General features: G+C 42.0%; 3 protein-coding genes across 3 annotated transcripts in view; all 3 read left to right on the top strand.

Moving 5' to 3' along the window:
* espn (espin) overlaps window positions 1–15,109 on the top strand; it is a 114,560-nt gene extending 99,451 nt beyond the window's left edge. Inside the window, exons 12-14 of the mRNA XM_071371544.1 lie at window positions 11,363–11,444; window positions 11,801–11,819; window positions 12,610–15,109. Of these exons, the coding sequence (XP_071227645.1) occupies window positions 11,363–11,444; window positions 11,801–11,819; window positions 12,610–12,757 (249 nt within the window). The 3' untranslated portion in view covers window positions 12,758–15,109. The remainder of the gene's footprint in view (window positions 1–11,362; window positions 11,445–11,800; window positions 11,820–12,609) is intronic.
* Window positions 2,011–7,949, top strand: LOC139557389 (espin-like protein). Its single transcript, XM_071372139.1, has 2 exons — window positions 2,011–2,016; window positions 4,389–7,949. The coding sequence occupies exons 1-2, from the start codon at window positions 2,011–2,013 to the stop codon at window positions 6,531–6,533; spliced, it is 2,151 nt and encodes a 716-aa protein (XP_071228240.1). The 3' UTR covers window positions 6,534–7,949.
* Window positions 15,110–16,076: 967 nt separating the features above from the next.
* The window catches only part of arhgef16 (Rho guanine nucleotide exchange factor (GEF) 16), a 36,573-nt gene continuing 36,380 nt past the window's right edge, over window positions 16,077–16,269 (top strand). Inside the window, exon 1 of the mRNA XM_071371551.1 lies at window positions 16,077–16,247. The gene's annotated coding sequence lies outside the window, so the exon portion shown is untranslated. The remainder of the gene's footprint in view (window positions 16,248–16,269) is intronic.

Genomic DNA, 16,269 nt, shown 5'->3' with positions numbered 1-16,269 from the left:
GCAGATCCTCTCAAGCTCTGTCAGGTTGGATGCGGAGCGTTGCTGCAAAGCTAATTTCAGGTCTCTCCAGAGCTGTTCGATTGGGTTCAAGTCTGGGTTCTGGCTGGGCCACTCAAGGACATACAGAGAGTTGTCCCCAAGCCACTTCTGCGTTGTTTTGGCTGTGTGCTTAGGGTCATTGTCCTGTTGGAAGGTGAACCTTTGCCCCAGTCTGAGGTCCTGAGCGCTCTGGAGCAGGTTTTCATCAAGGATATCGCTGTACATTGCTCCGTTCATCTTTTCCTCGATCCTGACTAGTATCCCAGTCCCTTCCGCTGAAAAACATCCCCACAGCATAATGCTGCCACCACCATGCTTCACTGTAGGGATGTTGCCAGGTTTTTTCCAGACGTGACGCTTGTCATTCAGGCCAAATAATTAAATCTTGGTTTCATCAGACCAATCTTGTTTCTCAATGTCGGTGAGTCTTTAGGTGCCTTTTGGCAAACTCCAAGCGGGCTGTCATGTGCCTTTACTGAGGAGTGGCTTCCGTCTGGCCACTCTACCATAAAGGCCTGATTTGGTGGAGTGCTGCAGAGATGGTTGTCCTTCTGCAAGGTTCTCCCATCTCCACAGAGGAACTCTAGAGCTCTGTCAGAGTGACCATCGGGTTCTTGGTCACCTCACTGACCAAGGCCCTTCTCCACCAATTGCTCAGTTTGGCCGGGCGGCCAGCTCTAGGAAAAGTCTTGGTGATTCTAAACTTCTTCCATTTAAGAATTATGGAGGCCACTGTGTTCTTGGGGACCTTCAATGCTGCAGACATTTTTTGGTACCCTTCGCCAGATCTGTGCTGCGACACAATCCTGTCTCTGAGCTCTATGGACAATTCCTTCGACCTCATGGCTTGGTTTTTGCTCTGACATGCACTGTCAACTGTGGGACCTTATATAGACAGGTGTGTGCCTTTCCACATCATGTCCAATCAATTGAATTTACCACAGGTGGACTCCAGTCAAGTTGTAGAAACATCTTAAGGATGATCAATGGAAACAGGATGCACATGAGCTCAATTTCGAGTCTCATGCTTATGTAAATAAGGTATTTCTGTTTGTTTTTTTAAGTCTAAAAACTTGTTTTCGCTTTGTCAATATGGGGTATTGTGTGTAGATTGCTGAGGATTTCTTGTTATTTAATCAATGTTAGAATAAGGCTGTAACTTAAAAAGTCAAGGGGTCTGAATTCTTTCCGAAGGCACTGTTACATGTTTTGTGATTAGATGAACAACAATCCTTTTCAGAGGTTATGTTTTAAGTCTTGTTATGGGTCAATAAGTTAGTATGTGTAGTCGAAGTCTCTGGTCTTCCTGGCTGCTTGGTACTAGTACCTGTGCCCTTACTATTGGCTACTATTACCTGTGGGAGCTTGAACATAAATGATTCTTCACAATGGCAGCAGTTGTATCATAATACAATTAAAAACATGAATAATTGATTGACATGTTAGAACTGTGCATGTATTCCCCATGGCGAATGTCCCTAAAGCAGTTTGAGGGATTCTTTGCTCTTGTCCCTCTTTTAGAACTATTGATAATAGGACATTTGCAACAGACAATACCAGTCAAAAGTTTGGACACACCTACTCATTCTAGTTTTTCTTTATTTGGACTATTTTCTACATTGTTGAATAATAGTGAAAACATCACTATGAAATAACACATGGAATCATGTAGTAACCAAAAAAGTGTTAAACAAATCAAAATATATTTAAAAAATGTGAGATTCTTCAAAGTAGCCACCCTTTGCCTTGATGACAGCTTTGCACGCTCTTGGCATTCTCTCAACCATCTTCATGAGGTAGTCACCTGGAATGCATTTCAATTAACAGGTGTGCCTTGTTAAAAGATCATTTGTGGAATTTCTTTCCTTAATGCGTTTGAGCCAGAAGACAGCCCTATTTGGTAAAAGAGCAAGTCCATATTATGGCAAGAATTGCTCAAATAAGCAAAGAAAACCAACAGTCCATCAAGACATGAAGGTCAGTCAATCTGGGAAATTTCAAGAACTTTTAAAGTGTCTTCAAGTGCAGTCGCAAAAACCTTCAAGTGCTATGATGAAACTGGCTCTCATGAGGACTGCTACAGGAAAGGAAGACACAGAGTTACCTTTGCTGCAGAGGATAAGTTCATTAGAGTTACCAGCCTCAGAAATTGCAGCCCACATAAATGCTTCCCAGAGTTCAAGTAACAGACACATCTCAACATCAACTGTTCAGAGGAGACAGCGTGAATCAGGCCTTCATGGTCGAATTGCTGCAAAGAAACCAGTATTAAAGGACACCAATAAGTAGAATAGACTTGCTTGGACCAAGAAACACTAGCAATGGACATTAGACCGATGGAAATCTGTCCTTTTGGTCTGAGTCCAAATTTTAGATTTTTTGTTCCAACCATTGTGTCTTTGTGAGATGCAGAGTAGGTGAACGGATGATCTCTGCATGTGTGGTTCCCACCATGAATGGAGGAGGTGTGATGGTGCTTTGCTGGTGACACTGTCAGTGATTTATTTAGAATTCAAGGCACACTTAACCAGCATGGCTACCACAGCATTCTGCAGTGATACGCCATCCCATCTGGTTTGCTTTTAGTGGGACTAGCATTTGTTTTTCAACAGGACAATGACCCAAAACACCTCCATGCTGTGTAAGGGCTATTTGACCAAGAAGGAGAGTGATGGAGTGCTGCATCAGATGACCTGGCCTCCACAATCACCCGAACTCAACCCAATTGAGATGGTTTGGGATGAGTTGGACCGCAGAGTGAAGTCAAGACTGTTGGAAAAGCATTCCTTATGAAGCTGGTTGAGAGAATGCCAAGAGTGTGCAAAGATGTCATCAAGGCAAAGGGTGGCTACTTTGAAGAATCTTAAAATATATTTTGATTTGTTGAACACTTTTTTGGTTGCTACATGATTCCATATGTGTTATTTCATAGTCTTGATGTCTTCACTATTATTCTACAATGTAGAAAATAGTCAAAATAAAGAAACACCCTGTAATGAGTAGGTGTGTCCAAACTTTTGAATGGTACTGTAGGTGTTTGTTAATTTATATAATCTATATTTTATTTAAACATATCACTATCAGATTGCTTTGTTTTGACTGGAACATTAAATATGATTTCAGATACTTAAGTCAGTACCTGTTCCATCCAAGATGGTGGGCATTGACTACTGTACTAATATAGTGACAGGTGCCTTCATTCTTTTTAAGTCGATGAAGAACCCATACATTGTATGCTGACGTAACCATTTCCGAATTTATAAGTACAATCTAAATTATGCTGAATCTGATTGTTTGTCGCCCTTCCATCAGGCCATGCAGATACTGTATATTCCTGCTTTGATATATTGAGTTCATGGGTCACAACAAATGCATGCATTTTTTATTTTACTTGACTTTTGTGCTGAACCCAGGCCCTGCAGAGTGTGGTGAAATGGATACTTACAGGCTACGGTGCCCATTCCAGTTCTAGCCCGTTTAAAAGCCTGACATGCAGTAGGATCTGGCTGATGGCTTCACAGTGTGGCTAGTACTTGGAGATGGAGCAGTGCAGCTCTAAGTCGTTACATGCTGATTCAGTGGTGTGATGCAAGGCCTATTCACACTATCCCCATGTCCATCCATACACTCCACGTTATCTACTTCTTTGAGGATGCTTCTCTGGGTTTCTTTTTTGCTATGGATAAGCCAATTAAAACTCCCTATAAAACCAATAGGGATTTTTAAAACAACCCTGTTCACACACAATTATAATGAAATACTAACTAGGAGTATATTTCATTTGCCCCAATGATCAAAACAGAAAGGGAACTTTTTTTTATCATGACATAAAACTTGAACATTCTATGTCAAGGTCTGCTTATAAACTGCTTATAACCATTAATTACATATTTTGTTAACCATATACATGCATGAGCCTGATCCTCTCTATCATAATTTATCATAATTTATTTATACATATACAAATGATATTGAATGATTTACAAACCGTTATAATAGTATATAATAAACTATTAAATAATGAATTATAAGCAGTTTAAAAGCAGACCTCCAAATAAAGTGAACCCATACACCCAACCATATTCAGCCAGCAGTTGTGCGCAGAGGATTTTTCCACCCTGCTTTCATAAAGGAGTAGCCTGTGCCCTGACTCTCAGCTAATCTAGGAGTTATGAAGCTTGTACTGAGGCAGTGCCATTGCACCACTAAATCCATGTAAATCCTGTGTGACGAGGAAGTATGAACATGCGCCGTGTGTTAACAATACACCAGGAAGTGCAAGCTGAAGGAACTTCCCCCTTCCCCCCTCTTTTCTGTTGTTCTTTGCTGTCCCTTGAACTCTAATCTAGTTTGCGGCCAGTGGACACTACCAGCCTCAGGAGTGGCACTACTCTCATGTCCACAATGCCATCCTGGGCCCCTTTGGAGAGCTGATGATGGAGGATGACCTCATCCGCATTGAGAAGCAAATCGAGAACCTGCAGGTCATGCACAAGGTGACGGAGGTGGAAAAGGAACTGGAAGAGTTGGAGCGAGAGCTTCAACAACTTCTTCCCGTGTCTGCCGCCCTCAACCAGGAGCACTTCTACATCAACCCCAAGCAAGTTCACGGGCAAGCGGAAGATCTACCAGCTTGGTGCAGCAAAATCTCAACGCTACTCAAGAGCATGGCTATTCTCCTGGCCACCCTGGGAGGCAAGACGATAGACATCTTGGATTTGATATCTCCCGGATATGCTCAGGAGGAAGGGAGTAACAATAGGATGGGCCAGATGACCCCAGCAGGGTCCATTGCCACTGGGGTCATCGGACGATCCCAGTCGTTCTCCACTAGGGAGGAGGTGGAGAAGGAGATCAAGCAGTGTGGCGTCTCTGTGAAGAACCTGAAGGCCAACTATGAGATTCAGAACCAGTTCCAGTTTGCTGACGACAAAACAAACCGGGTGTACAAGCGCAAGAGGTCCCTCCCTGTTGTGAGCGAGTCCAGTTATCACCCCGAACCGATTGAGGAGGATGAGGTCCCGTGTTCCCCAGCAGAGGTCCTCCAGTCCCCTAACAATGGAGACCTTTCTCCAGTCCAGGAATCTCTGCCGCTGGTGGAGGAACCTCTAATCATGCCATCTCATGCTCCTCTTACATACCAGTCTTCTGATGTGATCCCTCAGTCTGATCAGTTCAACCAGGTTCTGTCTACAGACCCTATACTGAACCACGAGCAGCTGACCCGGAGTCTGGAGGTGCAGACGGACATGAGCTACGTCCAAGAGTGCATTGAGATGAGGAAGGAGCGGATCGTCTTCTTGTTCCTGGAACACTGGAGAAAGTACACCCTCTCAGAGTCCTACAGGCCAAAGTACACAGGCAAACGGGGAAGTCTAAGGGTGGGTCTGGACGAATATAACCGGTTCACCGCTGATCTGGAAGGAGACACACCGAGTGAGGATGACAAGACACTCCTATTCATGAAGTCCAGGCAAGTGGTAGGGAACCTGATTGGCCACTGGAGGACCATCATGAGCCAGGTGCCCACTCGCCAGATCCGCCGGCTCAGTCGGGCCCAGATGATCTACTGGCCGGAGCATTTCCTGCCACACGTTAATGGAGCACCGGTCAGCTACGAGACCCTGACCCTAGACCTCTTTATGCTGGGCTACTTCCAACTCCTAGAGATGAGCATGTCTCGCAGCGAGCGGAAGTTCCGCCACCTACTGTGCTACGAGATGTTCGACCGCCTCGGAAGCTACAGCTGGGAGCTGATTCGCCAGTTCCACCGTGAGGTCATGGAGGAGATTGAGCAAGGGAAGCGGGACTGGGCGGACAGCTTTGAAGACATTAAGCAAAAGTACTTTGGTGATTCTGCGGATGGGGGAGGAATGATGACCGCCTCGCTACTTTCAATTGCTCCTGAGGTGTCGGTAGTGCCAGTCCAGGAGCCGTTGCCTGCCCCAGAACCAAACATGTATTTGCCTTCGATTGCTGTACAGGATAGTGTCCAGCTTACTGCTCAGGACTGCATTAACCATGCAGAGCAGAGTGCAGTGAAGGACACTGTGGAGGACACTGTTCAGGCAGATGTTAACACTTCTGAGCCGAGTCCAACGAATGGGCCTATTCAGGATGCCGTGAAGCCTGAAAGTGTAGCACAAGAGAGTGTTCCAAAAGACACAGTTCAGACTTCTGTGCAGGATTCAGCGCAGAAAACTGGGCAGGATACTGTTCAGGAGGCTTTGCAAGACTCAGTAGACCAGGTTGTGACAACTGAGACCACAGTACAGAGTGTAGGGAAGTGTGTGACGCAGGACATTGCACCTGCTCCACTTCAAGTCACCATAGTCACACCCGTATATGAACCTCTGCACAAAGAAGAGCCCAATGAAGACTCAATCAAACTGATCTACGAACTGAAAGAGTTCAGCAATGAGGAGATCAGCAGATACATTGAGCGCAGCTTTGCCTTCTGGAAGGAAAAGGAAGCTGAACTGTTTGATATCTGACCATCAGAGATAAGCAGAAGATATGTGGAATACTCTTTACACAAAAGTGTTAGGCTAAACATGCTTGGACAAAGCAGGCAACAAAGCCACGAGGGAAAGTGTCAAGGAAACTAACCTCCTATGTGGAACATGCTAGGGAGAGAGCTAATCTGTGTTTTAGCCTTGAGGCCTCAGATAACATAAGGAACTGTGACATGGTTTCAGTAAGGAAAGGAGCATCCACCCTGTGATTGGATGTCCGGCAGTCAAATCACTTTGTCTTGTCAACCACTGATATGCAAAAAACGATCAGATGTAATGATACAGTAGAAGAGGGAGTGCTCTAGATGCGCTACCAGCAATGACTCCCTGAATTCTAATTAGTCTTTGGAACAAATATTTTTTATTAACGTTTCTTATCTGTTATTGGTTTGCTACAGTAGGTCTTTGATATCCAAAGACAGGCCCTAAAGTTGGAGAATGTAGTGTGTGAGGTGGTTTTTCATCCAAATGTAATATAACATGTTATACTTAAGCAAGTCCATTTGGACATAATGCAACCTACTGTATGTAACATAATTCGATCAAACAGGAATAATGCAGATTCTTTTTTATGTCATAATGTAGAGAAGAGTTGGGCAAGGTGCCCCCTTGGGAAACTGCACCCTTGGCATGCTCGAGTGTCATTCTAATGATATTTATACTAGTGCATTTTTAGGGTGTATGCTGTTTCGCCTTTATTAGTTAAACTTCTACATGAGATACACTATGCTATCATTAAGCAGACACAAATACAGTAGGTTGGCCTCATTATATAGATTTGACAAATATTCCCTTAGAACTCTACAGTTACAATTGACTGTCAAGCTCTACTCTTGCATATACAATTATTGATTATGAATAATGGCTTCATATTCAAGAATTATGATCACTTTAGCTTCTACAAATTGATAACCAGATCAGGGCCATATATTCCTTGTCCTCAGTTTCACACATAATGCTTGACTCACTAGTTGTTGCATGAGCTCAAAGGCAAGGAAAGTACAGGAGGTCTCCAGTGTTAGGTTTAAGTGTTACTCGATGGCTCACATGCTCTCTTTTTACCCCAGCCTTTGACCTTATCGGGATGTATACATTGCACACCTTTCAGTGAGGAGCATGTTGATGATAGCAGGGTTTGTATTCAATGGAAATGAATTATGCTTTTGTTACGGTATTGTTTTGCATCAACACTTTCACATGCTGAGACACCAGCAAACGATTTGGTCAGCCGATTTAATTTTCATTCTTAAATCCTTCAGATTGCTGAAGATGCATGGGGTAGAGTAAGAATATATACAGTGTATCTTCGCACTTATGTAGATATTGCAGTTTATACTTTTTGATGATTTATTATTCAAACTGTTTTGCATTTAGATGTGTATTTTCTTCTTTTTCATTTGTTACATCATTAGTTCCTATCAATAAAGTTTGAGTAAGTAACTTTTTGTTTGATTTGTTTGACATTTGTATGCTTTGTTTAGGAGCAGGTCAAAGTCAGATTCATGAGGTGACAAGAAGCTGACCACTTCAGGGTATTATTCAGTGGGGTGCAATATTCCAAACGTTCCAAATAGAAATGTAATGTGCAGAGCGGCTATAATTCTTTTTTTTTTTTTTTTTTTTTACATGACAGAGGACCATGTATTTTCTACACAAAATATATCTATCTGATCGATGTGTAGCACCTACATGTAGCACCCTCCTTAATTACCCCCAGACATTTACGTTCTTTTGTCATTAGCGATCAACGGTCTAATCTTTCTGCCTGAAACATAAAACGTACTTTTCAAGAATCCCCTGTAGAGCCTGTTCATGATTGGTTCTCTACTGCCTTTTCAAAGGTCATGCAAAGCTCCCCGTTCCCAATTAGCCTAGTATAATGTGATCCATGCAATGAGCCTAAATTGAGTAAGAGTATAGTGCGCTTAAAAAACAAATTGTGCTTCCTTTCGCCCTACTAGAGTACTACACCAGTATGCACAACAAGGGAGCCAGCCGATGTGGGTATTTCTACATTTGTCAACCAACATTTATTCCTCTACTGCGACAGACAGCCATGGCAGCAAAGACACATTTTGTCATAGCGTTTTCTCGTCGTCCAGATTAAATTCCGCCCCCCCTGGGCTAGTAACCCTCTTACTGTCACCTGCTGTCATGCTAGTGAGAGGTGGCTTATACTGAAGCCACAAGGAGGTTACTCCTTACAGTGGACGACTTCTGATCTACTTTAAGCCAATCAATCCGAGGTGGGAGGCACTCTCGTCTCGTGGTAACCATAGCGATAGGTCTATACATAGATTTGAGTACAGGATGGAGTCAAGATTGTATACTGGAGACATGGTTGAGATTGAGGGTACTGTCTAGATGTCCGGAAACCCAACAGACTATTATCTAAGGCAATTTATAAACGCAAACACCGGCCCCCAAGCCAAATATTGATTATTAATTTTGACAGAATGATTGTCAATTTACACAGAACAAAAATCGAAACGCAACATGAGGTGATGGCAGCGGATTAATGGCATGACAATGGGCCTTAGGATCTCGTCACGGTATCTCTGTGCATTCAAATTGCCATCGATAAAATGCAATTGTGTTCGTTGTCCGTAGCTTATGCCTGCCCGTACCATAACCCCACCATGGGGCACTCTGTTCACAACGTTGACATCCACAAATTTATCACCCACGCGACGCCGTACATGCTGTCTGCCATCTGCCCGGTAGAGTTGAAACCAGGATTCATCCATGAAGAGCACACTTCTCCAGCATGCCAGTGGCTATCGAAGGTAAGCACTGGCCCACTGAAGTCTGTTTACGACGCCAAACTGCAGTCAGGCCAAGACCCTGGTGAGGAAGACGAGCACGCAGATGAGCGTCCCTGAGACTGTTTCTGATAGTTTGTGCAGAAATTCTTTGGTTGTGCAAACTCAGTTTCATCAGCTGTCCGGGTGGCTGGTCTCAGACGATCCCGCAGGTGAATAATCCGGATGTGGAGGTCCTGGGCTGGCATGGTTACACGTTGTCTGCGGTTGTGAGGCCGGTTGGACGTACTGCCAAATTCTATAAAACAACAATGGAGTTTATAGTAGAGAAATGAACATTCAATTCTCTGGCAACAGCTCTGGTGGACATTTCTATAGTCTGCATGCCAATTACACACTCCCTCAAAACTTGAGACATCTGTGGCATTGTGTTGTGTGACAAAACTGCACATTTTATAGTGTTATTTTATTGTCCCCAGCACAAGGTGCACATGTGTAATGAGAATGTTGTTTAATCAGCTTCATGATATGCCACACCTGTCAGGTGGATGTATTATCTTGGCAAAGGAGAAATCCTCACTAATAGGGATGTAAACAAAATTGGAGAGAAATAAGTTATTTGTGCGTATGGAACGTTTCTGGGATCTTTTATTTCAGCTCGTGAAACAGGGGACCAACACTTTACATGTTGAGTTTATATTGTGCCTGTTGTTTTTCCCCGCTAACGTTACGAGTAACTTCATCCATTTGCCAACTGTTGCATTTATTATAATTCTTTTTAAAACAGTTTAACAATTTTGATGATCGTTGCAAGTTAAATATGACAATATATTTTTTTACGTAATTAGAGGAATTTCCTTGCATCCCCTAAACGGCAATAGTTTCTCCTCCAGGTATGCATGTTTGAATGGATGCAAGCCGATATTGCGCGCTGAACGCCTATTCTGATGTGATGCAATTAGTATCCAACCATGTCAATCTAGAATGGATGCTCTCCTGTTGTATTGGTAACATTAAACTGGCTTTGTCTCACTTTCCTTGCATGTCTATCAAATGACCCCCCCCCACACACAAATTTTATAATTCCCTGGGGAATCATTAAACATGCAATGTGTACAGATAAGCTTACCAGGATACTGTTGGCTAGGGCCAGTGAAATGCTATGTGGGGGTGTGGTGTAATAGATCTGTAGCTATGTGAATATTAGAAATCCAAGATGGCTCCTCTCAGCCCCGCCTCCAATTACGACCTGAAAGAGGGGAGTCGGTCAAGTTTCAGGTAGTGTGTGCACACGCCTCTGTGCGTGGACGGTCCACAACCTGTCTGCAATGAACTGGGTTTAAGTCGATTAAAAATGTGTCTCTCTATGCCGCAGTCTGGCTGATAGGGTCTTTATACTGGGTTCAAATACTATTTGAAAATGCTTTATCCTGTCTGGAGTGCCAGATGGGCGGGGTTTTGCAACTACTCTATTGGTTACCTTGCACCAAGCAAGCTCAATCAAGCCCAGATAATAAATTTGAAATGATTTCAAATAGTATTCGAAGCCTAGTCTGCTCTATACAATATTCATCTCCAGCACCACCTCAACATCAATGTATGTGAAAATGACACGTTTCTATGTTTTGTAGTAAAAAAGATAGGGGAAGATAAGTGTTTCCAATGACATCATCAACCAATTAATTAGTAGGCAATGCCTATTCATAATTGGTTAAAATCCCATGATGCATACCGACATCATTGGAAATACTTATCTTCCTGTATCTTGTTTTACTACAATACATAGAAATGTGCCATTTTCACATATGTTGATGTTGGGGTGGTGTTGGAGATTAAGTTGATGCTTAATCTAATTTATGCTTAATCCCATCAGGTGTGTCACCTTTGTGAGCTACATCATAGAAACAAGAAAGGATGGGAAAGTCTCAGTTCCTGGGAGGCTAAAGGGATGACTGTAGTAGTGGAGTTGGAGACGGGCAGGGACAGTGTTACCAGTGGGGCCCCATTATGACAGATGTTGGCTCCTGTGTGTTTTGTCCCCTGCAGGTGGACGAGGAGGCGGCGCGCCTGGCATCCATGCCAGCGTGGCGGAGGGACATCATGAAGAAAAAGCTTGATGAAGAGAAGTGAGTGAGAGACGGCGCCACCCGTCCCATTCCTCCAATCAGGAGCCCTAGGGGTCTCCACTGTCACTCTGCTCTCTGATTTGTCCTCACTTCTGTCAATTTCTCTGGTTGTTTATGTCTGTCTGGTTAATGCTTTATTTCTTTTTTCTGTCTTTTCCCCACCTCAAGTTCAGTTGGGTGGGTTGATTCTAAAATTTGCAAGTCATGTAGATCCTGAAATGTTTAGAGTATATAGTTAGCTACCTACTGTAACCACTATGCATTCTTTCCTGTAGTCATTAAGTAATGTAACATTTTGAATGCCATGGATTAATACTGTAATTACTTAAATTCCCCATTGTGCTTATCTTCTCCGGGTCGGGCAGGGAGCAAAAAAGGTAAGAAATAAACATTTGTTATTATCATTGATGCCATATGGCATTTTTGGTTTCACATCATTGCTGATTGTTGATCAGAGTTAGTTCACTAACTCATCAATCCTGCTTCATGAAATACCATACATGCATTAAAGATATAGTTAAAACATCCATGAGGCATAAGTCTATTTACCTGGTACGTATTTATAAATTACACCGTAACGTTGGTTTACCAGGTAGTTACCAGAAGTACCAAAAGTATCCATTGTTACCAGACCTGTGTCAAATACTTGAGCTGTGCTTGATTTGGTACAATGGAATAGTCCCAAACTCCCAGCTAATTCAAGAACACCTCAAATACTTCAATGTAACTTTTTGTTTTTGACCTAGGTCTGATTGTGATCTGGCCTGAAATTCAGAACCTGTTTTGTGCTTACATGCTACTCCTTGTACTCTGTGTCATTCCAAACATGGCACGGAGTGTATTGATAGCTTAACAGACTGCTAATTGTGACCTTGTTATTCATACAACAGGGCCAAACCGAGCGAGCTGTACTGGGCTGGCCTGGTTACACATCTACCATAGTTTCTGGAACTGAGCTGGGAAGGACAATGTAAAAATAAAATATCAGAGCAATCACAGTACGGTTCGGTTTGGTTCTATAGTGTGACTCAGGCAATTGTTTCTTAATACCAGCTGAAACAGAACTGTGAAAGGAAGTGTTACCGGTGACAGTCACTTGTTATGGTACACAAGCATTGAATCATACTGACACCTTGTATTCTCCTTCCCTCTCATTGGTGCACTCAGAAAAGAGGAGGAGCGAGCAAAGAAGGAGAAGGAGAGTGAGGAGAAGACGGAGCAGGAGCGACTACGGACCCTGGGTTACGACGAGAGCAAACTGGCGCCATGGCAACGGCAGATCATCCTAAAGAAAGGAGACATAGCGAAACCGTAGACAGCCCTTCTCCATGGCACCCCCAGGTCCTTGCCCACATCAACCTCCCTGTCCAACCCTCTGCACCTTCATTGTCAACCCCCCCAACCCAACTACCATAAAGACCCTAAGTCTTGAATCATATACACTAGCTTACTTTACGTCAAGTTGTTTAACATGACACTTTGTAGAAAGTTCCCACACCGTACACTATCACAACCTTGCTCAATGTTGGTCTCTCTTGTGGGGCATTGTGGGAAAAGTAGTTTTTTACTGTGGTGATTACATCTGTCATGGCTATATGTCCAGCCATTTTTCCCAAATGTCATCTGTTTTCCCTGCATCTGCCACACCCACTACTTACATTGATAACTGAGCTCTTAAACTAAACTGTTGTAGGCTACTGTATGTTTGCTTTTAGGATGGAAAGTGTCATGGTCAACGTAATAAGCAACAGCTTGTTGAACATAACCTCCAGTAAAGTGTAATTCAGAGTGCAATGACGCAGTGATGCGATAGTCCGGCATCCCATTGTGACATAGCTACGAGGCTCTGAGGCCACCGTCCGCGGGGGACGCACAGCCTGAATGCGCACCTCCCCCATAATTCCCAACCAACGCGGCTCGTCGTACACGTCCTCTATTCATTTGAATGTGTTGATAGTTGGAGAGATTGCTTGAGCTGTGCTGAGAATTTGAAAAGGAGGAAAGCCAACGGTCCAATATTCTAGAACACTGCTGTGTGTACACATACACGTTTTGGACTCCGATAGATGCTTAAGACTTAAATATTTGTTTTCCTATGACAGCAGGCATTTCTATACTGCGTATATCCTAATCTGCATTTAATGCACAAAGACATGGAATCAGGCCATTCTACGTAATGATGCTATTTCTCACCGAGCCCATCTGAACTGCAGAGATATTATTGAAACAGATGGGAAATTGATAGAGGTCCCTCCTTTACATGTTGTAATTTTTTCAGTGGACATGAATATCATATGGTTTTTAACTGCAACCAGAAACATTTTTAAAATGGGTTTAATTTTGCTAGTTCTGGAAAGCGTAATTTAAGTAACGTATCATCTTAAATGAATAATTAATAAATTGAGCATATAACCCTTTTTTATTTTTCAATGAATGTCATTAAATGTTAAGTTATTGTGATCATGGTGAATTGTTTGTGTCTTGCATATTGTGTCTTATGGATGTCATAATTTTCTGTGTTGTCAAAACAAAAGCACGTCTCTTGTTATCCAAGAGAATTGAACACCCCAGACCACATTTCACAACCATGCCAAGAAATATCCATGCAACTTTGAAAAAAGACTATTTAGCAAATCTCTGAGTTCAACAAGCAAACATGTTTTTTTGAAGTGATCTGGAAAATATTAGGGGCACAATCGTAACAGAAGTCTAACCAGCAAACTGAATGTTGCAAAAGTCCTCAAAAAACATCAGTGACTCCTGTCCTGTGACCTATATCTGGTTTGTCCCAGTAAACCTTGGAAGTTAATATTTTATGAGCAGATCCCTTTACTAGAGGAGAATGTTCTCTCTTTCTTTCTTTCTTTCTTTCTTTCTCTCCCCCACTCTCTCTCCTCTGTGTGTGTGTCTGAGAAACACAAGTCCTCATGGATGCCCTTTTTCTTTGTGTGTTCTCCGGCTAAAATGAAACACTCCTTCAATTATGCTGCTCTGTGTATAATACCATTATGTGGATCACAGGAAAATGTTGGCTTTCTATTCTTTCTCATTGTTTTCCTATTCACCTACATTATTATTTTCAATCCACCTACAGGTTTTAATTTAGGCAAATTGTGTTTTTTTTGCCAGGGGACCAAACTAAAGGTAACTCGGGCATCATCTTTCTCAGAAATGACCATAGACACATTGTAGGTTTTATAGATTGGTAGACTGTGCACTGTAGTTGTTGTGGCTAGAGTTGTTGGACCAGAGAAATGTGCCAGATGTGTCTTTCTGAATGTGTATATAACAAATATATGGGAACCCCTCAATGTCAGAAAATGTGCTGTAGGTTTACTTTGTATATTTTGGGTGTATCAAACATATACATTACATACATAATATATTAGGAAGTGCATGGTCCTTTGTTGAGAAATCATTTGGAAATATTCAATTCATTGGATGCCATATTGATGTTGAAATTCAAAACTATGTAAACGTCATTGCCATTAGAAGATTTTCTATACATAAATACTGTATATAGTAACCCTCAATACTTGTTGTTTCATTGTTCCAAAATTGCATGATATTACAGTTCTCAGCCTTGCTTACATAGATTATTGCTTCATTAATGTAAAACTATATTTTCAGACTGTCAAATGGAATTAAATAAATAAATTACAATTTACTGCAATCTTTTATCTTTTTTCAGTTCATTCTCTACCACTGCCTTGCACATGTAATATAGCTGTAAACACACTAGATGGCACCCCAGTCATATAGCAAACTCTTCACCAGAACAGGGGAGACCTTTATCCTGGAGTTGGCCCCTAGAGCGGGAGGACCATAGGGGTTATATAAGGATCTGTAGGCCTACTAGTCAGTAAAAACGTACATCTGTGCGATTTTCAGTCGTTCATTCGCCATTTCAACTAATGAAAATATCAATTTACGTTATAAGAATGTGATTTACAGTATTATAATACTTCCCCATCATAATACCAAAATGACAATCTACTCCATTGTTTTGGTTGCCATAAGAGATTTGTAAACACATTATGGACAGCTTCAAAACAGGTGGTAAATAATGTTGTCATGCAATATCACTTTTAGCAGAGACTGCTATTTCAAGTGGAATTTGAGTTTGAAAATGTAATGAAATGTACCTTGTAGCTAAACCCTATTGCTCCTTTGTTTATGTAGGTTTATTGGTGGGTCATATTTTATGGGTTGACTAAACAAGCAAATTTGTAGCTTCAAATTATGTTGTAATTGTTTTTCTCTCAATTTAATCCACTGACAAATGAAATTCAATTTCAAAGGGATAATCTATCAATTAAGTTACATCGCAATAGCTTCATATTTAACCAATGCTTCTCTGGAAAATATTCTGACATTGTCAAAATCTCGCTGTTTTGACAGCAAATTTCAGGTCGCGTTCACCTCCTCAGACGTTGCAAGCGTCAACCAATGTTTGCGTGTTACGTTATAGACTGTGTCATCCACTGACAGACTGCTATAACATATATGGTTAGCTGATACTTAAAATACCTATCCAGGCATTGTAAGATCTGGTATGCTTCAGCAACGCCTGGGCAGAGGAACGCGCCCTCACACACCTGTAGTGACGTAGCATGCACAGATTGATGGGCTCTGTTATATATGCAAACTGAGGAGGAAGAGAAGGAAAAGTAGTCTACACGAAAGGGAGTCAATTTAGCCTACTTTTTTTTTTCTTTTTAATTCCGCTGGACACTTTCTGAACACATGCAAGATATATAACACGTAGTTGTTTGGAAGATGACAATTTTTTTCGAGTTGGACAGGTACAGTAGTACTACATTTATA

Source organism: Salvelinus alpinus, chromosome 28 (genome assembly GCF_045679555.1).
Source record: "Salvelinus alpinus chromosome 28, SLU_Salpinus.1, whole genome shotgun sequence".
NCBI lineage: Eukaryota > Metazoa > Chordata > Actinopteri > Salmoniformes > Salmonidae > Salvelinus > Salvelinus alpinus.
This window is presented reverse-complemented; position numbering and strand designations above follow the sequence as displayed.